The following is a 26,326-nucleotide window of genomic DNA, read 5'->3' on the forward strand; positions in this document are numbered from 1 at the left end:
CAGTGGCATCACCCCTATGAGTACTGCCTTCGCTACTCAACTCAAACAGCCTGGGAGATTGAATGGCTTATAAGACCCCAGGCCCTAAGCTCCTCCTCATGCAAACCCTTATTTAAAACTCCTTTTCACTGCCAAGTGGAAATGCCAGTCTTCTGACAGGAAGTACTTAAAAATATATATTCCATTCCCAGTTTAAATTTGCATCAAATTCAGGTTAAAACCAGTCGAAGGGTTTGTCACGGTATAGGAGAGATCATGTCTTGTGAGAACGTGTTAGCTACCACATTCTAACTAACATGTTCTAATATTCTAGAACAGACAAGGCAATGTAGACTTTAACACATGCCAGTGGATTGAGTTGAAGTGTAAACAGGTAGAGTCTAGCAAACACAATCTAACACCACACCTTTAGTCAAGACCAGAAAACCCTCTGATACCCACAGCCACAATAGCATGCCATAAGAGAAGGAATTACAAATTCCACCTCTGCTCTTTTATTACCATATCCAACCACAGCTTTTCCCAGCTGTCCACATTTCTCACCAGACATACTCAAAATGGAAAGATACCCTCCAATACCAGCAAAAAACACCATCCCACCTCCCTCATAAAATTTATAATACAACAACAGTCCCAAACATTTTGGCTTCATGTAAATACAGAATTTAGAGCTATAGGATATTGTGCTGTATTTTATATGGTCAACGAGCATTCAGAAGTAGGAAAGCAACAGACCTCCTCAGAATGCCTCCTCAAAAAAAGCAGTCAGGCGCCCAACTCTCTCTGTCCATATTTCCCCAAAAATAAAGGTGAGAAGGAGAAACAAAGAACTGTTGAAATTAAGAAACAAACTTTACCAAAATGTTCAATCCTCCAAAATAGTGCAGGATTGATTTCAGTTTTAGATCAAGATGGCCAATGACAGTGGTAGTCTGCCCTCTCATATTTGCCTCCCAACCTTTCAAAAGGAAGGTAAACTCAGTTTCTTTCTATTGTACTTCACTACCAGATCGCAATACCTAACTATCCCAGTCTAAATTTTCTTCTCCATTAATTTTCTTCTCTGTTCAACTCCACTGTAGTCACCAAGAGCACAATTTAAACTTTAATTCACAAGAACACCCACCATAGTGTTCAATGATTTTTTCTGGGTTCAGGTTGACATGCAACATCTTAAAATGATCGTGTGATGGAGCATAGCAATGCATTTATTAGGGGCCAAGCTATCCTCTGACTTACACACCATACTACCTTATTGATTTTAGTGGGGCTGGCAATGGCTCATCTAACAACTGCACACAGCCCTGTATCTTACACACATTTTTAACCAGTGCAAATCAGCTCATGCCACATAAAACCAGTTGCTATGCAATGCTGAATATTAAATATTAAAGATGGACCTGAGGCACGAAGATTGGATCTGGATCTAACCTTCCCTCAAAGTTCAAGGCTTTTTGAATCTAGGAGGCTGAATCATCTAATTATAGAAATCAGATCCAGCCACAAATGTCCAGTCCCAAAGTTTCTTCACATGTTGGGGTGTTTGGATCCATCTCTACCAGCATGTACAATCAGTGATTTGGGGCACTAGGTGATGTGCACTGGAACATCAGAGAGCAGGAACAAACTTTTAGCTTTTTAAATATAACATGCTATTGACTCTCAGAGCATAAAATGTATACTACCATAGGAAGGAAGATGAAGAAACAAGATTAAATAATAAGGAATAACAGGTGAAAAGGAAATATAATCACATCCATAACATTGTGGTACAAGAGTTAGCAACCTTTTTCACTGACGGAGCACGCACATAGCCACTTAGACCTCACCTCCTCAGCTGCTCTCCAGAATCCTTTCGCTTGCTCCTGCTTCAAATGAGTCCCTTCTAGAATTATTAAATGATTTAGACTGTTCTCCTGATACCTAAGGGGAACTTGGTGGCAAAAGACGGGGCAAAACTGTTTCAGCAGAAGACTCAAGATAGAATTGGAAGAGATCTGTAACTCCACACCCAACAACTGAAAGAGACACTAAAGACACTTTTGTGGGGCATGCGCCGCAGGCTGAGAGCCACTGTTCCAAGGTCTGATCCTGCAAACCCTTATTCATGTGAATGGCACTCTGAAATCAATGGTGCTTCCAATATGAGTCAAGTTAATCACAAGTGTAAGGGCTTGCAAAATCCTGCTCTTAGTGCTTAATGGCAAGTAACATCCTTATCCATTTTCTTAAAATACAATATCAACATCTGTCTGTATAGATTCTTACAAAGACTCTGGCTGTACTGAAGGGAGTTGGAAGAAAGAAGGGAAAAATGAAAATTAGGAATTATAGGTAGGGTGACAATCTCTGACCTGGATCTGTTGCTGAAGAAGGTTAATTTTGTGTTGCTGCTGCAGAAGCTGCTGCTGTTGTCTTGCAATCTGTGGAGAAATTGCAAATGTAAAATTTGTACCATCACTCCTGGAATTGTTACAAAGGAATTTCCCACCTTTCTTAGTTCTTGACACCACTCTAGTAAGCTAGTGACATTGTGGGGTGTGGGTGGCAGCAGCCGGATGTGCTACAGAGGCAGGAGGCTCACATTTGTGCATCATGGTAGAGCCAGTTCATGAAAAAGTGAACCTCGGGGACAACACAGTCAGTACTGATGGGAGGGCGGGGGTAGACTGATACATGAGTCCCTTCTCGTTAGCCAATTTATAGAATCATATTGCCACTGGTCTTAAAGAATACTGCTTGCCTGCCCCTCTCTGTTGGTGGAAGAGCACTTGGGAAAAGACATCAAATAGGAGGAAGAGGAAAAAGGAGCAAAGAAGAGAATACACGGTACATCTATAGCACCTACTGTTCAAGGATTTCCAAGAGCTTTACATATACGAAACGCAGTAGGACGGCATTATTATCTACATTTTATTGATAGGGAAACAGAGGCAAAAAGAGATTGGTACTTGATTTTGGGAAATCCACTTAACCTCTAAAAAGCCACAGACTAGAAACAAGGGGCCAGACCCTCAGTTGGTGTAAGTCAGCATAGCTCCACTGTATCTTCAGTGTAAGTGTGCCAATTTACACCAGTTGAAGATCTGACCCCAAGTCGCCTGATTCAAAGTCCTGCGTATTTATCACAAGACCATCCTTCCCTCTCAACTGAGTAGGGTGATTGTGTGACTCTGGACAGATCCCATTTACAATTGATGAGAAGGTACAAAACATGTTCTGACTCACAGACTATGTCTACACTGCAGCCACAGGTGTGATCTGCAGCATATGCAGGTGTTACCCATGCTAGCTCTGTTCTACCTAGCTTGCTAAAATTAGAAATGAGGACACTGCAGTGCAAGCTTCAACGCCAGCTGCACAAACAAGCATGTACCAAGGGAGGCCAGATGGGCTTGTGCAGCCCACAGTGAACTTGTGCTGCCGCATCCTCACTTCTATATTTATCAGGCTAGCTAGATACCAGCAATTGGAGCTATACAAGCTGCAAATCACACCCTTGGCTGCAGCGTAGAGAAGACCTACAGAGCTGAGGGGAAATAAGCTGTTACATTTAAAATGCATCTTCTTTTTTGAATTCCACAAGAGTTTTATTTCAGTCACCAGAACAGCTCCATTCCTGTGAATTGCTAACAGAGCATTGCAAGCATTGTTGGAGGAGTATTCTTCCCCTGATGTAAGTCTCAACATTTATGGGAATAACATCCACTTATCGAGGGGAGAACTGATGAGCTTCTCCCCACAAATAAAATGTTAATTTCCTTTATTAAACTAGTCGCATACGAAACTCCTATCAGTACCTGACTTGATAGCCTGGGGAAAGAAAAAAGCTCTGTGTGTTTAGGGAGGCTCACTGTTAATGATTAAATAAATACTTTAGTTTATATTTTTTATAAAAATCAGTTTGTATATAATGCATGACCACAAGGATTTCTATCCTGCGGGATTGTTTTATTGCTCTTTTTTTGCATTTTCACTCTATTCTCCTTTTTCTCTTTGAACTATTCAGTGGTATTAAAACAATAGTGACCTCTACAGGTAAGGGTACAGGTCCTGATGTATTTCTCCCCACAAAGATCTTGCTAGTGATGCCTCTCCATCTTTGTCTGTATACCAGCAACAATGTGAAAGGGCTACTCTAATTTAATGGATTATTCATTTCTCCTGCTGTCCCTTAAAGAATTTCTTCTTCTGTGAGGGTTTTATGTTCAAGAGATGGGAATTCCACAGAACAGCTCAGCCACGATATGCAGCAGTAAGGATGAAATTTTAACTATCCAAGCACCAGTAAAAACAAAGACATAGCTCCCACAGCAACCATAATTCCTCTTGTGCATAATGCAGTGTTTTCCATTGTATGTTGTCAACTGGTGTGCTTTATTATATACATGCAATGTGGGGGAGTTACCATAGTTTTGGCAATAATGAATGAATTTCCAGACTTTTGTGAGTTTCAAACAAGTCATACAGGTGCTTTCTTTAATTTGCTCTATTTTAAAAAAATAAGAAAGAGCTATAATTGATCAGACATTCAAATAAATGCACTGTTTTCCCATGTTTACAGGAAATACATTCAAGAAATAACATATGGAATGTCTAAACCATCAAATAAATTCAAATCTGTTTATTTCAAGATGCAGAATTCTAGAGCCAGACACACACCCAAGACATAGTGTATCTGGATAACAGCACTCAGCACACACTTAGGGCGCAATTTTAAGCCAGGTTTCTGTTTGTCCTCAATTTTTGTCTACACAAAGCTGGGCAGACACATACATGTGCCTTCACTTTTGTGAAAATTTGTGCCTAGAAAAAAGTATTGGGAAAAGGGGTGATTTTGCATGCAAATTCTAACATATGCATCTACTGATAAGTGTGAACACATATTTGTGCCTGCAAAGTGTAGATGCATGTATTTGTGAGGGCTGAAAATCAATCTCTTAAATGGCGAAGAGAAGTATTACAGGGGTTCACATTTTATGTATTTCTCATTCAGTTCTTTTCAAACTTCACAAACTGCACTTTCTGGTGGCATTGCACTATCTAAGGGCCACATTTTGCTCTGTTATGCACAACCAATCTCACTGACTTCAAGTGGCCATTGGCACAGGCACATTGTGTTTTTATTTGCACTCCTAAAACAAAAGAATTTTTGAGTTTTTGTCTCCCAAAACAGTGGGACAATTATTTGAAAAGTAGAAAAACCACCATTTTTTAACCCTACGGAAAATAAAATAATGCTTCAATATATTTTTACCTGACTTTCCACAACCCAAAACAAAAGGAAAACTTAATTCTGGGCTAAGAACAATCTTGAGAAATTTTAGCCCTCAAAGATAAACTATTGGAAAGTTAAACATCAATGAATAGGAGCCTAGAATGAGATTCGTTGTAATAATCACTCACCTGTTCTTGTTGCTGCTTAGCCAGCTCCATTTGCTGGCGTTGTTTCTCGATTTGTGATGCAGCCAGTTTCTTCTGTTCATCATGAGCTGCCAGCAGCTGCTCACGCAAACTGGTCAGTTGATTGATCATACCCATAAGCTGCCTTTCTTTCTCAGCTAGGCTTTCTGGAGTCCCTGGGCATCATAGAGTGACAAAAGGTAAAGGGAAGAGAGAGAAATGAGAGCTGGGTAATTTTTAAATGGCAGTCTCAGTATAAACAGAATTTCAGTACAGTATATGCAAAATCACAACGCATATTGCAGTTGTGGAACAACTAGGGACATACACTTCACAGAAAAATGAGACAGGGAGGATGATTAAGGCACCATTCAATTCCCTGCACTACCACTATTTTGCTGTGTAACTGAGGAAGTCACTTATTTATTCTCTCTGTGCCTCAGTTACCCATCTGTAAAACTGGGGTTAATAATATTTCCTTTCCCTGCTCCCCCCGCTTTTCTTCCAGTAACCTATTCAGTAGAGCGGATAGAAACATGGAAAAAACAGTTCTGTGAAAACTTTCAAAGTTGTTTACATTTCACAGGGTTCACAACAAACTGTTCTGAAAATGTTTCTGTCAAAACTGGATATCCACATTTTTCTGTCTCCAGAAAAGCCGCTCGCCTGTGAGGTAGGTATTATCATCCCCACTGTACAAGTGGGCATTCTGAAGAATAGAAATCTTATGCACATTAGATTTTTTATTCTTTTTTTTCTTTAGGGCAGGGCAGCTGCCAGCATTCTAGCTGCCATGTCACCCAGCTCTGCTCTGCTCAGGGTTAGATGATACAGTGGTTAAAATGCCAATAGCTGCTACCACGATTGCGATCACTGGTGAGAATTTTTTGAAGTCTAGTGTAGAGTAGAAATAGCTAAGAGGTTGTGCCACTTGCCATCATTAACCCAACTTGCTCGCTATGTTATTTTACAAACACCAAATTTGTGTTATGTACAAGTGCACTAGAAATATGTTCTGCTCATGCTTTCCCAGAAACAGGTACCAATTACCACCATCCAATTTTTTCACTGCAGCAGGTTTCCTTTCACCCAGAAAGGAATGAGAGGGGACCTGCGGATGGTGTAGTAAGAGCCCCACAGATCAGAGAGTAATCAAAATATAATTAATCAAAAACTATGTACAATGATGGCACCTTTGCCATGAATTGAAAAGACAATCAATTAAATCATAAAATATACTCGCAGGTAATCTACCAGCACCCACCAACACCACACAACCCTGGCAAAACTCCCCTCCCTTACAGAAATCAGAACCCATGAAGTTCTTTCCCCAAAAGCTTGAGGAAATGGATAAGCCTTCTGTCTAGATGTCTAAAACAGTCTGCTTTTGGGACAACCCTGCCACACAAACCCCTCTCAAATCCGAGAAGTGTTCTGTTGCCAATGTCACCAACGCTCTCCAATTCAACAAAAGAAAAACTGGCGACTACACTAACCGTGCTCATAGCCAACTATCAATCAGACATGAAAAGAGCTACTGGTAATAGCTCATTTAGTCCACCCCCCTGCCAGTGCAGGAATCTTCCTGCAATATATTTACAACTGCTTTCTGGATTGGATTTCACAGATTCATAGATTTTAAGGTCAGAAGGGACCTTGTGATCGTTTAGCCTGACCTCCAGTATAGCACAGGCCACAGAATTTCCCCAGAATAAGTCGCAGAGGAAAAACATCCAATCTTGATTTAAAAAATATTTCAGTGATGGAGAATCCACCATGACCCCCTTGGTAAATTGTTCCAATGGTTAATTACTCTCACTATTAAAAATGTACACATTACTTCCAGTCTGGATTTGTCTAGCTTCAACTTCCAGCCATTGGATCGTGTTATACCTGTCTCTGCTGGATTGAAGAGCCTGTTATTAAAAACTTGTTCCCCATGTAGGTACTAACAAACTGTAATCAAGTCACCCCTTAACCTTCTCTTTATTAAACTAAATAGATTGAGCTCCTTTAATCTGTCACTACAAGGCATGTTTTCTAATCCTTTAATCATTCTCGTGGCTCTTCTTTGAACTCTCTCAACTTTATCAGCATCCTTTTTGAATTGTGGGCACCAGAACTGGACATAGTATTCTCCTCTTAAATGGTGGGCCATCTACTGTTTCCTTTGAAAGATGATTTCACAACTGAATACATGTCACCACTATTAGGGATATTTTTGTGATATTTAGCTTAATTTAAATTCACTTATTTTCATCCAGTGCTCCCAGCAACACTCCTTCATTACACTTTAACCAATTCCAAATCTTTTAAGTACTTGCAGACAGTTACGTGTATCTGGGAAAATACATAGGGTCAGGCTTTTGGTACAAAAGTAATGTCACTTGATTGAACTTCCTATTAAAAGTCCATAATAAAAGAGAGAGCTCTATGGGGAAATATTCTCACTATTGATGGGAGCATATTTGCTAACACTATCAAAAGACCCATGGGGGTAGGCTGCAGACTTGAGAGATGCAATGAAACAGAAACTATAGAACTTTTTTAGAGTTCTGTTAAAACTTGTGAGAAAGAATGGGAGCTTATGGTAATATACTAAGAGTGGGGGAGAAAACACTTTTAAGTTACAATTTTCACTTCAAACATCAGAGACAAAGCACTAGTTTAAGTCATGCAATTAGTTAGAAGTGTCTATTATGACTCCCCCCATTCCCTGGCTGTTTTTCAGGGGGGAGAATGTGCAGCTTTTCTAAGTGATACAAATGAAATTACCCTAAAGGACTATTCTTGCCCAGCAATCTTAGCTACAAAGAAACATTTAATATTTTGTATCACTGAGAAAATTAATGTTATAATTACTGTTTGATTTACATGGAGCTGGTTAACACTGAAAAAGTGTTTGCAAATATTTTATTCTAAATATTTACTGAGGGGGTGGCTGCGTGGGGGTGTGTGTGGATTTGGCTAGTTCTAAGCTAGGGACAGGCAAGAATAAATGTTTGTCAAATAACTTATTTGAAAAATATAGTGATATTTGTCAGACAGTCAACTAATATGACTTTATCAAGTAATACAAATTTATACTGTGCCTTTCATTTGAGGATCTCTAAGAACTCAGAAAACATTAATATATCCCACAACAACTCTTAGAAGTAGAGAAGTATTTCACGTGTGTAAATTGATAGAAGTCATATGGTTAGTCAATGGCAGAACTGGGAAGAGAACCCAGGAGTTCTGACACCTGGTATTCTAAGCCCAGACCGCGTTGCCTAGGAGAGACTAAACACTCATCACACTGGCACTAATAAGAGACAGTTACCTAATTTCAGACACATCTAAACTTTTCTGAACGGTCTCTTAATCTTATTAATCCATTCACGAGCAAGAAATCTCTCCCAAAGAGAAATGGACAGCTTTATTCAAGTTATAGAAGCACAATTAAATTAGAGATGGGCTCAGAGCTTAGATTTTACATATTTCACACTGGCCATCTAACCATTGTCAAAGAGCAACACATTTTGGTCACTACCAATATATATTCAACAAAATCAACTTTTTCTGTGCACTATGTATTCATCTCTAGGTACTGCACAGAGTTATAACAGCTGTTCATCTACTTTTAAAACAAATAAGAGTTGAATATAATGTTGCCTTTGAAAACCAACCTCATGCACATCATAATTATTGCTCAGAATGAAAGAACAAGTAGAAATGCTATCTGGTCAAGAATAAGGCCTGATTTACATTGGAGAAATAGCCCTTAAAATTCTAACTGGTTTTAAAATCGATTCTACTACCTCATTTTAAATTTAGCTGGAGTTGTAGTGTAAACCAGACTCCAGATGGCCTGAACTGCTGCTATTAAACCAATCTCAATACCAACTGAAAGTGGTTATGTAAGTGGATGTAACAACTCGAATGCATATTCCCTTCATGTACATGCCTGTTCTGCTGATCATGCAAAACGCATGTAAGCAGAAAAAGTGACACTGTCCTATCTGCTACTATCTACTCCTTAAAATGCAACATGAGGTTCAGATATTAACCACCATGCACACAACTGCTGACATTTCACTAAATACGATTGTAGAGTAGTAGTAGTTTGTAGAGATTTTTTAAATTTACCTCAAAAATATATATTACTATGTTACCAACTATGCAATGAAAGACACTGTAGAGACAGCTGCAAAGTTGAATTTTTACAAAAAGCTCTCACTATAGCTAACATCAGTGAAGCTGGTAGCAATGTTGGGAACCCTACTGTGGGCAGGTTGTTGCCCCCAGCAGCCACTTCCAGCAGCTTGCCTGTTAAACTTGCTCAAAGCTAGTCCTGTTGATAATTGAGTTTAAAAAGGCTCTGGCTGTTGGAGACTAGTCTATACTATTCATATAGTCTTCACATGATTTCAGTGCTTTAAGTCTACACCATGGTAGAGTGATTAAAAAATGGAACAGCCCATTGTGGCAATGTACAAACTGACAATGAGTTAGACTATTTCATACAAGTATTGAAAAGGAAAAGGAAAGTGGCCTAACAACGACTGCCCTTAAAATTACACTGAATTACCATCAAATCCGCAACAAATGTGCATTTCTCGTTTAACAAAGCTTTTTAACCACCAGGCCACCTGCCGTTCAGGATATATTGCTCTAGGTGGACACACTGTTCTCATTGTTCCGTAGCACTGCAGAGCCACAACGTGGATTTTCCACCATGAACTTTATCAAACAAGCCCACACATACGCACATATAAGCATCAAAGCAAACCCCAGGACTAGTTGTAGTTACGAGTGAAGACACTTTCCAGACCCCTCTGTTTATTCTCTACTGGCATGAAGGGACTGGGAACAAAACATATTTGTGGACACAGTCACAATGAGCACTTGACAGCCACAGCCGGCAGCACTAATGGAGGACCAAGTTAATGCTATTCTGTAAGGTTAAATCTATATTTTACCCCAAATTGACACTATCCACAATATTGTTTAGGACTAAAATGATTACACATTCTCAGCTCCGACTCTCAGTCTGAGTCTGGTGGTGGCAGTGACATTTTAATGTACATTAAAGTGAGGACACATATAAGACCAAGTAAGAGGAGAACCCCATCATATTCATGCAAAACAGAACAAGCAGAAGTTTGACAAATGGTTTTAGACACTCACAGCAGCAAAAATATTTCATTTTTATTTCCTGGAGAGCACAACTCAGAAACTGGGATAACCAAGACATTTTTATTTTGTCAGATAAGCCTTAGATGCTGATGGACATGCGATCAGAATCCCCCCCACCCCCCACTCCACCAGATACACTCTAAGACAAAAAGGATAGTGGCAAAACATTGCAGTATGGTTTTGTATAATCTTTGTGACACTGTTAAATAACTAGGAACATTATCAATCAGAGGTACAGGGGAAAAAATAGTAGACAGTTAAACTCATCCCCCGAGTCAGTTTACTACAAAGTAATTACCTAAATAGCTTTTGAATTGTCAGTATCTGTTTTTCAAAGAAAATCAAAGAAAACAATGTGCTAGTATAAAGCCTGGCAAACATAATTACATTGTATTATGTTCATATCATAAAACAGTTATTGTTTAAAAACATCAAATCCTGTGTACATGGGGGAAAAAATGGGGGGAAAATCCATTAAATGGGAATAGCCATTTTTTCAAGACGTTCTACATATCTCAAACAGTGCAACATGTTTGGTTTGCTGTGATACAATGTAATAATAGGTTTCAGAGTAACAGCCATGTTAGTCTGTATTCGCAAAAAGAAAAGGAGTACTTGTGGCACCTTAGAGACTAACCAATTTATTTGAGCATAAGCTTTCGTGAGCTACAGCTCACTTCATCGGATGCATACCGTGGAAACTGCAGCAGACTTTATATATACACAGAGAATATGAAACAATACCTCCTCCCACCCCACTGTCCTGCTGGTAATAGCTTATCTAAAGTGATCATCAGATGGGCCATTTCCAGCACAAATCCAGGTTTTCTCACCCTCCACCCCCCCACACAAATTCACTCTCCTGCTGGTGATAGCCCATCCAAAGTGACAACTCTTTACACAATGTGCATGACAATCAAGTTGGGCTATTTCCTGCACAAATCCAGGTTTTCTCACATCCCCCCCACCCCCATACACACACAAACTCACTCTCCTGCTGGTAATAGCTCATCCAAACTGACCACTCTCCAAATTTAAATCCAAGTTAAACCAGAACATATGGGGGGGGGGGGAGGTAGGAAAAAACAAGAGGACACAGGCTACCTTGCATAATGACTTAGCCACTCCCAGTTTCTATTTAAGCCTAAATTAATAGTATCCAATTTGCAAATGAATTCCAATTCAGCAGTTTCTCGCTGGAGTCTGGATTTGAAGTTTTTTTTGTTGTAAGATAGCGACCTTCATGTCTGTGATTGCGTGACCAGAGAGATTGAAGTGTTCTCCGACTGGTTTATGAATGTTATAATTCTTGACATCTGATTTGTGTCCATTTATTCTTTTACGTAGAGACTGTCCAGTTTGACCAATGTACATGGCAGAGGGGCATTGCTGGCACATGATGGCATATATCACATTGGTGGATGTGCAAGTGAACGAGCCTCTGATAGTGTGGCTGATGTTATTAGGCCCTGTGATGGTGTACCCTGAATAGATATGTGGACATAGTTGGCAACGGGCTTTGTTGCAAGGATAAGTTCCTGGGTTAGTGGTTCTGTTGTGTGGTATGTGGTTGTTGGTGAGTATTTGCTTCAGGTTGTGGGGCTGTCTGTAGGCAAGGACTGGCCTGTCTCCCAAGATTTGTGAGATATATCACCAATGTGATATATGCCATCATGTGCCAGCAATGCCCCTCTGCCATGTACATTGGTCAAACTGGACAGTCTCTACGTCCACCCATTCACCCATTGAATTTAATGGGCGTACTCCCAGTTTGTTTTGTTATGCACTTATGTAAACCTTTGTTAGGTCAGGGCCTAATAATTTGGACACGGTCTAAAGGGAACTGTGAACACAGACCATACCTACACTATAAAACCAACCAAGTCAGGGAACCAAGTTACAAAACAGTTGTCCCTTACCCTTAACCCTGGCAAAACAGCGGTAAAATAGCGTGGATGGGAACATACTTATACTCCATAACTAGTTAAAACCTTGGTGATGTCCAAGTGTTTTTTGCTTAGTTATGTGAATTTTTTTTTTTAAGTGAAGATGGGCCTTTAATTTAGGCACAATGTTTTACAAACTTTAAAATAAAAAAAAAAAGATATGAGGGGGAAGTTTATCAAATCCCACAGTCCTTGCATGGCCCCAGCTCCCACCAGCATCAATAGGAGTTACTTCCAAGACTGGATATAACTTCAGGATTAGACTTCATTTGAACAGACCTTTTTTTTCTCCTTGACATTTTTACTCCACCCTCCACCCACATCGCAGACCACTGTATTTTTTTTTCTTCAGTTTTAACTTTCCCCTGCAGTGTTGGAAACCCAAACACAATGTTATTGTGCTAAGCAAAGGGAACTGGAAAGTGAAATGGATCAGATGCCGAATTTCATTCTCCAAACTGAGTGAAATGCAAAACAAACTAACAGCATACACTGTGAAGTGTATATTTGATTTTTTGTTCTATCCATTTTAGTAATTTTAGGTGTCGCTAGAAACACACAGGGATTTATTTTAAACATATGGGTCCAATTCTGTACTAATTTACTCCCTATGCAAATCCATTGGAGCCAATAGGATTGCACTTGATATAAGTCATCTTCAGATTTGTTGCATTAATTTTATCTTGGTTAGGTTTCCTCTAAAATCATAGTGTTAAAGCCTGGTAGTATTCATTTTAAATGGGAATATTCTCCCCTTGAGCCACACATGGAACTGCCATTGACGTCAACAGCAGTTCTGTATGTGGGGCAATGGGGAGTTTATGTTATGCTCTTTCAGGAAATGTACCCTGATAAACAGACATAACTGGCTGGGGTAAGTATGGAATTTAAACACCTTTTTTCTGTCTTTGACCAGAAATTTTTACATTTATTACCAGTCAGTGATTAACCAAATTATTAATGCTATATCACTGTTGTGTGTTTTGTGAGTGTGCGTTTGTACATGCACACAACCCCCCTGTATGCTTTCAACTCAATGCTATGGAAATAACTACAATGAGTATTTATTGTGAGCTGGCATGATGATTTTCAAGCCAGTAACTCTTTGGGATTGCCAGGACATAAAAATCTGAAAATTGGCATTTTCAACTAAGTATTTAAGCCAACTTCAGTACACAGTGGCCACCATTACTTTACAATGCATGTCTGAAATATACAGCTACCTAGCTTGTTAAATTAATTGACTCCATACGGATATGTGAAATCAGCTTAATAGAAGGAAACTTTCTGATTGATTTGTACTAGCTGAGCCATAGCTTACAATACGAAAAAAAAAAGTTATCTGTCTACGGTTTTCTGTAATATATTTTCTTCTGTATTTTAACAAATAAAGCAGGGGTTCTCAAACTGGGGGTCGGAACCCCTCGGGTTGCGAGGTTATTACATGGGGGGTCACGAGCTGTCAACCTCCACTCCAAACCCCGCTTTGCCTCCAGCATTTATAATGGTGTTAACTATATTAAAAAGTGTTTTTAATTTATAAGGGGGGAGGGTCACACTCAGAGGCTTGCTGTGTGAAAGGGGTCACCAGTAAAAAAGTTTGAGAGCCACTGAAATAAATATGTTCTTTTTGGAATAACAGCCTAGAAGGTGGATATTCATCTTGATTTGAGCATGTGTACTGTCTGAAACGTTTAGCCTTCAAGGAAGATGGCTTGGAATGAACTAAAACATTTGATGAACAATAATATTTAGCTATTGTTACCCTCAAGAATGAATATTCTGTAGGGACAAAGACACAGCCTTCTGCTCAGTAGTACATTCTGAAACAGACCAGTCCATTACCTATTCTGCAATGCTAGAAATAAGTCCTCAGTGAATATTCAATATTGGCTGTCATAAAAGTTTTGGTACAGTAGGCTGCAAACAAAGCTTGGTATTTAACCAGGTTAGTTACTTACTGTCAAGGTTACAAAAAGAATAGACAACATTGTATTAGGACTACTTCAAAACAGCTATTCATTGTGCCCCCATCCAGGCAACAAGCTGTAACTATGCTAGCTGGTTCATGTTTTGAATTGTATACAGCAACAAAAGACAAACTCAGCATAATATAGGTGTGTGTGTATGCATGTGTGTGTATATATATATGCTCTTCCTTTTGACAGACTGGTAATTGTAGCTCAGGACATTAATCTTTATCAGCTCCATCCATGAGGTACTTTTAACTCAAAGAGGACATTGGTTTTAGCCTTTTTGTTTGTTTGTTTATTTGTTTTTAAAGCCAATGCTCTGGATGATGTTTAAATGGAGGAGTTTGGCCTCCACATGGTCAAACAAAATAAAGCCATTGCCATTTGCTATTTAAATTAATTCAATTTTAGACTTTTCCCCCTCTATTGATAACCACTTTTTAAAAAATAAGAGAGGTATTTGGTTAAGTAGGATTTCATTTTTTATTTATTATGAGTCATAATGCTTATTCAGAGAAAATGCTGAAATAGTCCAGTGCAGCTTGAAAGCAGCATTTTAACTATTTTGTCACAAAGCTCTCGATTTTAATATTTTTAGGCATTTTAACGGAATTTCCTCCAATCCTATTTGGTGGCCTTCTCCCAAGGCTTTGTTGCCATTTCCATTTCTTGGACTAACCTCCACCTGCAGGGACAAATGAGAATAGCTCCCTCCAGCCACAGTGTCCATTTCAGTCTTTCAAGTTCACCTGAAAGCGGCACTGCGGTGGTGTGGCTCGATTGGCACACTCTGTTTCTTTGCCGGCTGAGAGTATCACATTGTATTCTGATCAACCACTATTTCAGCAGCTGCCAAGTTTGCCTTTAAAATTTAGGTTCCCCAGTGTGCCACTGGGCAAGTTCCCCCCTCCAGCACTTTTGGTACATCAGCAAAGGCCTAAAGCTCACTGTCAGCAAATTGCTACTATTAAAAAAAACAAAGTAAATAAACAGAGAGAAGATGATACCAAGTAGGTTTCAATAAATATTGAATTTATCATACTTAAGAAGCCAACCACCACATATATCTTATCTCCTCTACTTATGATTCTCTCTCTCACTCTCCTTCTCTCTCCTATTCCAAATACAACACTCTCCATAAAAAAGAATACCACAGGTCCACATCTGACAGAAACATGCAAACATTTTTCAAACGATAATTTGCAAATGCAAATTCACACAGCTATGAAGGGAATGCTCATCTTTCACACATCTTCTGGGGAGTTGTGCTTTATTAGTTAAAGGTTTAAACGCAGTTTTTGCCCAATGAATAATCACCCCCTCCTCCTTTCCCACATCTAAATGTGGAATCCTTTGCTCTCTTGTCTTCAGTTTACAGATTATGAGATCCAACATGTCACTCACTGGATTACTGCTCATAACCTGAGCACTACCCCAAGCTTACTTGTCTTCAACTTGTCCAGTGTTACTTAAATGGAATTATCGGTCACAATCCATATACTGAATCTGCATAGCCCACTTATCTCAAGATTCTGTGTGTCACCTCACAGATTATCCATTTTAATCCATACATTGAATCTACATAACATATGTCTTTAATTCACAGCTCTGATGAGCTATAGTATCACTGAATGGATTATTTCTCTTAATCCATTATTGGCAGTCATAAGACTGTTCACTGAATATACATTCATGCCCTGACTTCACTACACACAAGCAAGATTAAAGTCTTTATCAAACACAGTTTTGTCATATATCAAACACAGTTTAATATAAATACCTGTACTGATATTTCATACAACATGTAACAGAGCTCTCTGCTTAAAAATAAATGTCTATGTCACATATATATGGGTTTAGTGCATTAAGATTAGGCATGGTGGGTTAATCCTGCTCTCAGCTACACTCATTTAAATCTGGAGTTACTCCACTGGAGTTACTCCACTGGAGTTGCCCTGCTTTCAAACGGGTGCAGTTGAGAGCCAGATCTGCCCCAATGACTCTTCATTTTTACAAGAGGTAAAAAGAAGAGTTCACCAGAGTTGTTTGGGGACTATCCCATGCAATAGAGAGGACTTTTAAAAAATAAATGCAGATTCAGATTTGCCCAGACTTTCAGAGATTCAGGAACATCAGTTCTTAAACAATTAACTTACCGGTACTTTAATTCTGGAAGTAAGCAAAGTCAGGAAGATTTTAAACAAAAGTCAGTTCAAACTTTTGTCTTGTAATTCCCTATACTGATTCAAAATTAGTTAAGTGGGGGACATATCAAAATGTATTAACTCCTGGCAAATGGGAAATAAATTAGACTAACACAAAAGCCCTATGCATGCTAGGAAAGTTTTTCAAAATTTTCTCACCATTGCTAATGCCAGTTCAACCCCACTAGTGTTAGCAACACTGGAAAACCTAGTGCAGAAGGCCCACTGAAACCTACCACTGTACTTGCTGAACGGGTCGCGCCCGCTGACATCCCCCATCTACAATAGGACTTCCAACAATGGTAACACTGGTGGAACTGAAATAGCATTAACAGCAGCAGAGCGTGTTCTGGGTGTGGAGACAGAGGAACACAGCAATTCAGGATTTGCCATATTGTACCAGGCCATTGGTCCATCCCACATATTGCCTCTGCTGTAGCCAATATTGATGTTATGGAGGAAGACAACCACTCTCACCTTACACTGCATGGAAGCTAACGTGCTGTGCTGGACTGGGAGGAAATCAGACTCCTGTGGGTTATCCGTTTGAGCTCTGAAACTCATCCTGCTTCACTGAATCCAATAAAGTGTATTACCCATGACTAATCCAACGGGCTTTTCTGAACCCATTTCCAAAACCAGTGGATGTAGAAATAATTTCTATTTAAACATATCTAATTAATTCAATACATATTTTAAAAGTTTTAAACAACTTAATTGCTTGGTGCTTTGAAAAGAATTAAAGGGCATCTTGTATTAGAATTTCATCTAGTGTACTATGGATTGACTTGCTTTGAGCAGATTCAAAATTGTGTGACTTTCAAAATAAGATCTCCTCGGAAGTCTCCATCCTCAGGCTTGTACTTTTCTTCCACCCACCATTACTATATATCTATACAAACACACACATAATATACAACGGATACACTTGTTTATGTCAATTTTTATAGCTACTATTGGTTCTGGAAGTTTCCCGCAATTTTAAATGTAGGTGATATCCTTGAAATGTGTATGAAACTGGAATGAACTTTTCAAGAATACAACATACATTCACACCACAAGAATAAAACACTATTTTTCCCTTTTCTTTAATTGGACATATACGGATCCTTCCACCTGATGATCTCAAAGTGAAATAAAACTAATAATTAAGTCTCTGAGCACCCCCTGAAAGATGAGTAAGCATTGCTTCTCCCATTATAAAGATGGGTAAATTGAGAAAGATCTTAAAAGACTTGCTGAAAGTCACAGAACAAGTAAGTGGCAGAGTTGGGATTAGAACTAGGGATCCTGTTGTAGCTGGTGCTTGCTCTAGCTAATAAACATACTTCCCTACCTTTGGTAAAATATTACCATTTGTTTATTTAAAAGAAATAACAGTAACAGAAAATTAGAATTTAGAAGAATCTTTATCTTCCTTTGATTTTTGCCTCTATCAGAGAATATAATTCAATGTTAATAACATAAACCCAGGCAATAACAATAAGCAACCTCATGCTGAATCTGCAGCACACAACCCTGTAAAACTCCCCTGGATCTAATGAAAAACATAATGAAATTTTGAACATTTAAATGGAAAAAACTATTTGCTATACAAAATAGTTGGGCAAAACATCTTCAAGTCCTGTACACTTTCCAGAATGTCCTAATAAAAAAACACTATTTGAGAATGCGTTTCCAAATATCACTAAAAGAGAAATTTTTTTTTAAATGTGTGTGTGTGTGTGTGTATATATATATATATATACAGAGAGAGAGAGAGAGAGAAATTAATTTAAAAATTACAATTGAAAAACTGTTAATAACCTCATGTTCACATAGCAGGAAAAAAACATTACTTCTTTCCAGTACAATGCCTCTGTGTGTGTATGTATAAAACAGCTCAACTTGCACACCTTTCATGTTGTCTCACTAAATACAGTTGCAATACCACTGACCTATTGTTTGCTAGTCGCTCATGGCTGGTGGTGGCATGAAAACCACATTCCTGGGCACTAAATAATCAGCCTGCATGACCCCCCAAGAACCTGTCAGCCAAATTCATTTACCTCCAGAGGGCAATGCTCTATTGTATCCTCCTTTCTTTCTAGCCACCTACAAACAATGCACAATAATTGCAACTGTCACGGCAGTCAGTAGGAAAAATAAACCAGCGCCTGTTTTCACAGCTTACTGCCAAACCTGATCCAAACACCTAATAACCATGCCCCCAGCCATAGAACCGCAGTTCCAGTAAAATGCATTGGGTGTGAGGCTTTGAACAAAGCTATGAAACAATAACTCAACTTGTGTTCAAAACATGAAATTTAAAAACAGAAGTTAAAGTAAAGAAAACTCTTTCTCCCCATCCTCCCCCTGTCCCCCCACCTCCGGCAAGACTGAAAGAGCTGTTGAATTTCTTTCATGTTATCTTATAGTCGCTGCTGCTTTCATGTTTAACTTGTGAAGGGGAAAGAGAGGAAGGGAGAAAAAAGACTGCCCTCCAACAGAACAAGATCATAGGCATTTGGAAGAGATTGCCTTCTTAGTACAGAGCAAGCTTCAGAGTCTTTACTCAGTCCAAAGAGAGTGGAGGATCACAGGGAGTAAATTTTTTTAAAACTCCAGCATCTCAAGGGTTAAAGAAGTTCCAGAGCGCTTGTGATGGCTGCTGCAGCAAGAAAACATCGAAATCTGAAATGAAAGCCACCTACAGACCCTCACCCTAAAACGTCTTAAAGATTAATGAATCAGTTTACACACCACATCGTAGGGTTACTTAAATCATATACTTTTTGAATATGTACTAACCACACATAGGCCAAGATATTAGCAATAGCTCTCTCTGGCCAATTGACTCATATGTGAGGAAAGTGTGCTCAAGTGCATTTGCGTGTGCAAAGACTGAGTAAAGAATTCAGAATTTGGCCCACTTATAAGAGTAATACACCAGGCTACTTGGTGCTGAAGTGCTGTGTTTGGCCATCAAGTTATCAAATAAGTGTACCAGATGCGTAATTTATTCTGGACTCATATGAGTTACAGTCCCTAGCTAGGGAAGTTGGGGGGAGCAAATGGCATACTTTCCCTCTTGTGTAAGTCAGTGGACTAGAGCAAGCTAGTGCCGGTGGCTTACTTGTGACAAGCTGAAAGGAACATATGAATAAAATACTAAGTTTTAGTGTAAACCTATGAATTATTCCCTAAGAGACTGCCTTTTAGGATTAAAGTGACAGCTTTTGTTTCAACATTTTACTGAGTGTTACTGTGCACTGAGAAACAGGTCCTTAAAACTGTCTGGAGTAAGTTTTTGGGACCTTGTCTGAATAAGGACTTCAGGGTTTGTCCCAATACAAGTAAAACAAAAGCAGAAAACTAGGTCTATTAAAAATAAGTAGGGCTTAATTCTGATGTCACACCACTTTTACACTGGTGTATTCCACTGACTTTAATGGAGCTGCTCTGGATTTGCATTGATGTAAGTGGTGCAAGACATGTTCTAGTTCAAACAGGGTTAAGAACATAAGAACGGCCATACTGGGTCCATCTAGCCCAGCATCGTGTCTTCTGACAGCGGCCAATGCCAGATGCCCCAGAGGAAATGAACAGAACAGGTAATCACCAAGTGATCAATCTCCTGTCGCCCATTCCCAGCTTTTGGCAAACAGAGGCTAGGGACACCATCCCTGCCCATCCTGGCTAATAGCCATTGATGGACCTATTCTTCATGAACTCATCTAAATCAATTTGGGGAAGTTCTATGTTATACAGGAGGTCAGATTAGATGACACGGTAGCCCCATCTGACTTTATCATGTAGGAAGTGGGAGTCTCACACTGATTTCTTTTAGGGGAACATCAGCATCTTTGGAATTTACATCAAGTTTGACACAATTATTTTGAGCAGAAATACTGTATAAAAACAAACAAGTACCGGTTTCCTAAAATGACCTCCCATATATAAAATGGGTAAATATCTTGGCAAAACAGAAGGTACTACTGCTGAATAATGGTCACATTTTGCATTTTCCTTCTACAGCAGGACTTTAAAAGAACATGCTTTAACACACATATGTTGTGTGCTGTCTCTTAATATCTGTACAAGTTAATTTCAGTACCTAGAGGCATCACCACAAAAACTTTGCCCTTTCATCTATTGCACAATATTATCACAATCTGCACCAACAATAGCAAACATTTCTGATCGCCTTCCGATTTCAGATGTGTAGTTCCTACTGTATATGGATGCTAAACACTATGTTAATATGCAACTGTGAAAATCTCTGCTGGGTTTTATATGAATCCTATAAAAGACTCCCCTTATATTGATAAAAATAGAATTAAAGATGGAACAAAAGCCTTACATAAATGAAAGTGGCTTGTTCATTTAGGACATACCATGGTTTATTAAAAATCACACAGGGAGATTGTACACTGCCAACAAACAAAGAAATGAGAAATAAAACAAAAAACATGAAGAAGTTCCATAAAGCTAATTATATACACACATTTTATTTTTGTTTCACTTTAACTCTGTAGGATCACAGTGACAATGTTACCTTTTATTTCTCCAAAGTTCCCTGATCCCATGGCAAGAAGCTTGTCTTTCCAGTCCTTTGATAGTAGCTTTTCAATACTGGGAGTTTCTGAGTGAAGGGAGAAAAAAAATGTAAGAAAATCAACATGACTGGCTCCACAATAGAACTCATTAAAAGTCTATCTGCTAAAAATAAGGCCAACCCTATTCTGGGCCCCAATTCATAATGACTTCATCAACAAACTGATAAGGGGGGGGGGAGAATGTGTTTTGTCACCTGCTGTTTCAAAATCATTAGCTTTTTCCTCTTGCAGAACAAAGCCATAGTAATTCTGTATGACAATGGGTACATATAAACCTGCAATTCATTGTTTTTCAATTTAGTGAACAAGTTCCTGCTTATAATGGATGCTTGTCAATTTCAGGGTGTTAGTCCGCAGTCAAAAAATAATTATGTTGATAAAATGCAGAGTAAAAAAAGGGGCAAAGAATTAGCTCCTAAATCTGCTACATGTAATTATGTCCCTCTGTGTGTTTACAATTACATCCACTTTATAATGTGTGTTTAAACATCGTGTGGTGGTAAGTACACCGTGGAAAGATTTTCCAGTAACACACACAAACTCAGACATTGTAAATAATAATAATAATAATAATAAAAAGTTTGGTGTGATAAAAAGCTTTACAAAGACTGTAAAATCCAGAAATGGGGAAGTGAGGGGAAGCAATGCCTAGAATGGAAACCCATTATTTTCTCATTTCAGATTTCTATCATTTCCTTTTTATAATAAAATATATTTGTTCAATATTTTCAGGGGAAAATACACTGAGGGTGTGGATGTGGCCGATATTTATGCCGCTAACTCTTGCATTTTGAGCTCTTTTTTATGTGGAATTTTAATGCATAAGTAAATATAAATGCTAATAAAATTCAGAGAACATTAAACTCCGTTCCAAACAATGTAATTGTATATTCTTGTCAGCATTTAGATGGGTACACAATTACAATAGCTTTCAATCCCACGATTAGTACTGCATTCAGTTAGAAAATGGAGTGTACTAAAAGATAAGTGTCCCAGTATGTGCCATCTAAATAACAATACCCACACTTATTATCTGGATCTAAGACATATACTGCTATTCTCCACATTTGTGTTTATGTGTATTTGTATTTGTTCAGGCATTTGTTTACCCCCTACCAGGAGCATAAAAGGAGTACATGTTAACTTATCAAAGGGACCGTCTGGCCTAGGGACCATACAATTATTAGCAACTGGTTAATTTTCCCTATAGTAAAAAGCTTTATGAGGAGCCTTCATTATCTTGTTTGGATAATTTTGCCAACCTTCTTGAGCCCCTATCTTAAAGCTCTCAGGAATCAGTGTCACAAAAATCTGTGTGCAGTTTTCAATAAAACCATATCAGACGTTTCTTTCTCTCTCAAAATGCCAATAATATAGTATTTTATTCTCTCTTTATAAAGGATTTGTGGAAAATGAAAGTGAACAACCCAAAATCTTTATTTCATAAACTAGCATTATACTCTCTCACACATACCATTCCTAAATGTTCAATCTCCAGTTTAATATTAAAAAAATATATAATTATAGGAATTCTACTCTTTAAATAGCAGGGTGAATGAAGTTTTATTCTAACTTTTTTTGTAATAACAAGAACTACATTAATAAAAGATTTAATTATAAGCTCAAAAATTACAATTAGATCACAATGAAATAGCTATGAGAAGCTGCATGTTAACGTTATAACATTACTATTTCCATTCCTGAGTTCATGATAAGAAGATTCCACTGTGCTTTAGACACTTTTACAAATATTTCCAAAGTTTGTACTTTCCCAGTAAACACTTCATGAAGGAAACCATTTTTTAAAACATATCTTGAATAGGTCAAATAAACATTGCTGTTTTCTTTTTTCCTGTGTTTTTCAAAAATTCTTGAGTAGCATATAAACAGGCCAGTGCCAATGCGGTATTTGCAATAGAGGACTGTCAGTCATTAAAAGCTAACAAACCTTTGCAAAGCAGGAATGCAGCAATAGAAATCCATTGTGAACTAACAATAGGCTACAGAACCTCCAGGCACCAAAAGTAGAACGTTTTACTTTTAAGTCTATTGTCAGCAAAGTCCATGACAAAGCTTTTCCCCTGCAGCTAGACAAAATATGCGCTGTAGTGTGCTAGTAAAGAAACAGAAGTCTTCTGTCTAACTTGGAGAGTTAAAGCAACAGTAGCCTCGTTTCTGAAGCCTACAGAACACTCCAGGTTCACTGCAGGCCGCTGTATTAACTACCAAGCAGAGACACAGCTCAGCTACACAGCAGCTTAGTACAATTACCCTCCTTGTAACAAATAGTCCCTCCAAATGAATGGCTCCTTCATGACCATGTTATTGGAAGGTGCTTGATCAGAAATCATAGTTAACTTTCTATGCATAAACCGGGATAGAAGTGGCTGTGATTAAGTTCAATGCTATTTTTTAAGGATTTTTTTTTTTTTTTGGTTTTGTCAATAAAAACCTATTGACTGTAATGAAACAACTCATGTTACAAATTACTGTTCTTGCAACCTGACTCTACTGGTAATTCAGGAAGAGCTGCAACAAACAAGCTAACAATAATGAATTCAATGGACAGCCATGTATCAATGACTGAATTTCTGCTAGAATGGTAAAGATCTCAGTAGGAAATTCATGATTAGGGATGTGAAAGGCCAAATGGCAAAATCCCAATAGTAACAATGCATCTGTTCATTAATGTGTGAATATGAGTAATATGAAAATTTAACACAATTATAATCCCCTCTGCAATGCTGATGGTGCAAAATAGATTCTTGTGATCTAATAAGTGTTTCCCCTGCTGAAATACTGTATGTTAACTATTTAAAAAACACTATATGGATTTTTTGTTTAAGATACATGTAATCATGCTTAATTGATGTACTAAAGTAGTTTGACATCTCTTTTGACTTGAACTGCAATTGTCATGGGAGGGACTTTGACAGAATTTTGCTATTTTTACAGACTTCAAATATTTTTATTTAAAAAAAGAATACTATGATTTTAGAGACAATAGATGGCCATTCCCCATTCAAAAGGAAGAACTGAAAGTCTATATCAAATTATAGTTTGATTATATTTTGTTATATAGTAATGTCATATGTCTTGTTCATGTATTCTGAGTATTGTTTGTGAAAGGTTTACATACTGTATCTTTAAAACGATTAGAATTTATGTATTATATCCACTCTATATAAACAGCTTTGAAACAGATAAATATTAAAAAACATAATTGTCCTAAAAGCTACAACCATAGAAACTTTCACAAACTAAATAAAAGCCTAGAACATTTTGTTGGGAGGCAGACATATACTGGGAAAAGAAATAACACAGTAAATTGTTTAGAAAATAGACATACGTTGTGCAATTTAGAAAGTTTACATATTTACATGTGGGTACTCGTGCAATGTGTACAACCATAAAGCTAGACTCAGTCTAGTGATCTGAGCACATGACTGAGAACTGGCAACTGCTACTTCTAATCACTATTCTGACATGGACTCTCTTCAAGAAGTTGGGAAATCACTTAACAGCTTTACCTCATTTTCACCATCTGTAAAATGGGGATGATACTGTAACAACTTCTAGCCATCTAGTACAATTGCCAGTCATGGACGCAGGACCTTATTATGCTAAGTGCTATACAAACACAGACGCTGGATATGCTACGCTTTTATGCCATACTCATTCAGAACTTCTCAGTAACGGAGGTGATAGTGCTTAACTCTTCCTTCTTCAGAAACACAGGACTCATCTACTTGAGTTAAAGGAAAATCTATGTTAACTATTAGCAACATAGAACCTAGACACACAGAGCAAGCAGGGGCTCTCAAACTGGGAGTCGGGACCCCACAAGGGGTTGTGAGGTTATTACATGGCAGTTTGCGAGCCCCCAAACCCCGCTTTGCCTCCAGCATTTATAATAGTGTTAAATATAAAAAAAAAAGTGTTTTTAATTTAAACGGGGAGGGCCGCACTCAGAGGTTTGCTATGTGAAAGGGATCCCCAGTACAAAAGTTTGAGAATCACTGAGCTAAATTCACAAAAGACTTAGGCGCCAAACTGCTTCTTTAGATGCCTAAACCCCAGAATCAGGCCCCACTGGAATTAATAGAAATTGTATTCTGCAGCCATCAAACCCCACAGGTGCCTAAATTCACTTGGCACCAAACTTTCTGCCATAAAAGTTACCTAGGCACCAGAGGCATAGTTGGGGGGAGGGGGTGAAGGCAAGGGGCACTGCCTCCCCAAACTGCAAGCCTCTGGCAGGCGTGGAATTTGGCCCACCACCTGTGGCCCCATTGCCTGACTGGAGCTGCCCCTGCAAATATAGAAGTCATACTACACCTACACTAGGCACCTATATTTTTGTACCTCTCATATGCACACAGCAGTCCCAGGTGTCCAGACCCCGGAGCCCCAGAGCAATTCACAAAGACAGGCATTCCTCCATCTAACTTGTCTGTGGGGCCACATCCGGTCAACATGTTCAGAGCTCAACTATTGGATCAGGCCCCCGTAGGTGATCTTACACAAAATGGATGGAAGGAGGACCACCTCCCTCATAACTTTTAGCCCAGCGATTAAGATACTCACCTAGTTCAAATCCCTCCTCCACCTGAGGGGGAGAACGGATTTGAACAGGGATCTGCCACCTCTTGAGCATGCCCTAAGCACAGGGCTAAGGGATAATCTGATGTAGGGTTCCCTCAGTCTCTCTTGTTGAAGCTGTTTCACTGAGAATAAATAATTTAATACGAATCATTGGAGCAGGGGGACTGGAGGCAGGAGGATTGTGCCTAAAAGTATGGGGGGGCGGGGAGCAAGGCCCCTCCCCCTCATTGGCCCCACCCCTGCCCTTCCTCTTCTCCCTAAGACCCCACCCTCCGGCCAAGCCGGAGCCAGGTTGGGGAGCCTAGGGCAGGTGGAGGGTGCGTGGCTCTTACCCCGATCTGGCTCCAGCTTCCAGCCTGGTGGTAGAGCCTTAGGGGCTGAAGAGCCGCAGCCAATCCATGGTAAGAGCCGCTCAGGAA

At 38.8% G+C, this 26,326-nt stretch overlaps 1 protein-coding gene across 17 annotated transcripts in view; it reads right to left on the bottom strand.

Moving 5' to 3' along the window:
* Positions 1-26,326, bottom strand: part of SOX5 (SRY-box transcription factor 5) — a 422,522-nt gene that overhangs the window by 175,626 nt on the left and 220,570 nt on the right. For all 17 annotated transcript variants that reach the window (XM_084642767.1, XM_084642768.1, XM_084642765.1 and 14 more), the window contains 3 exons: positions 21,242-21,328; positions 5,407-5,579; positions 2,355-2,423 (listed from right to left, as the gene is read on the bottom strand). In XM_084642767.1, the coding sequence (XP_084498893.1) occupies positions 2,355-2,423; positions 5,407-5,579; positions 21,242-21,328 (329 nt within the window). The remainder of the gene's footprint in view (positions 1-2,354; positions 2,424-5,406; positions 5,580-21,241; positions 21,329-26,326) is intronic.

The sequence above is a fragment of the Lepidochelys olivacea genome (assembly GCF_965140295.1).
Source record: "Lepidochelys olivacea isolate rLepOli2 genome assembly, chromosome: 1".
Classification (NCBI taxonomy): Eukaryota; Metazoa; Chordata; order Testudines; family Cheloniidae; genus Lepidochelys; species Lepidochelys olivacea.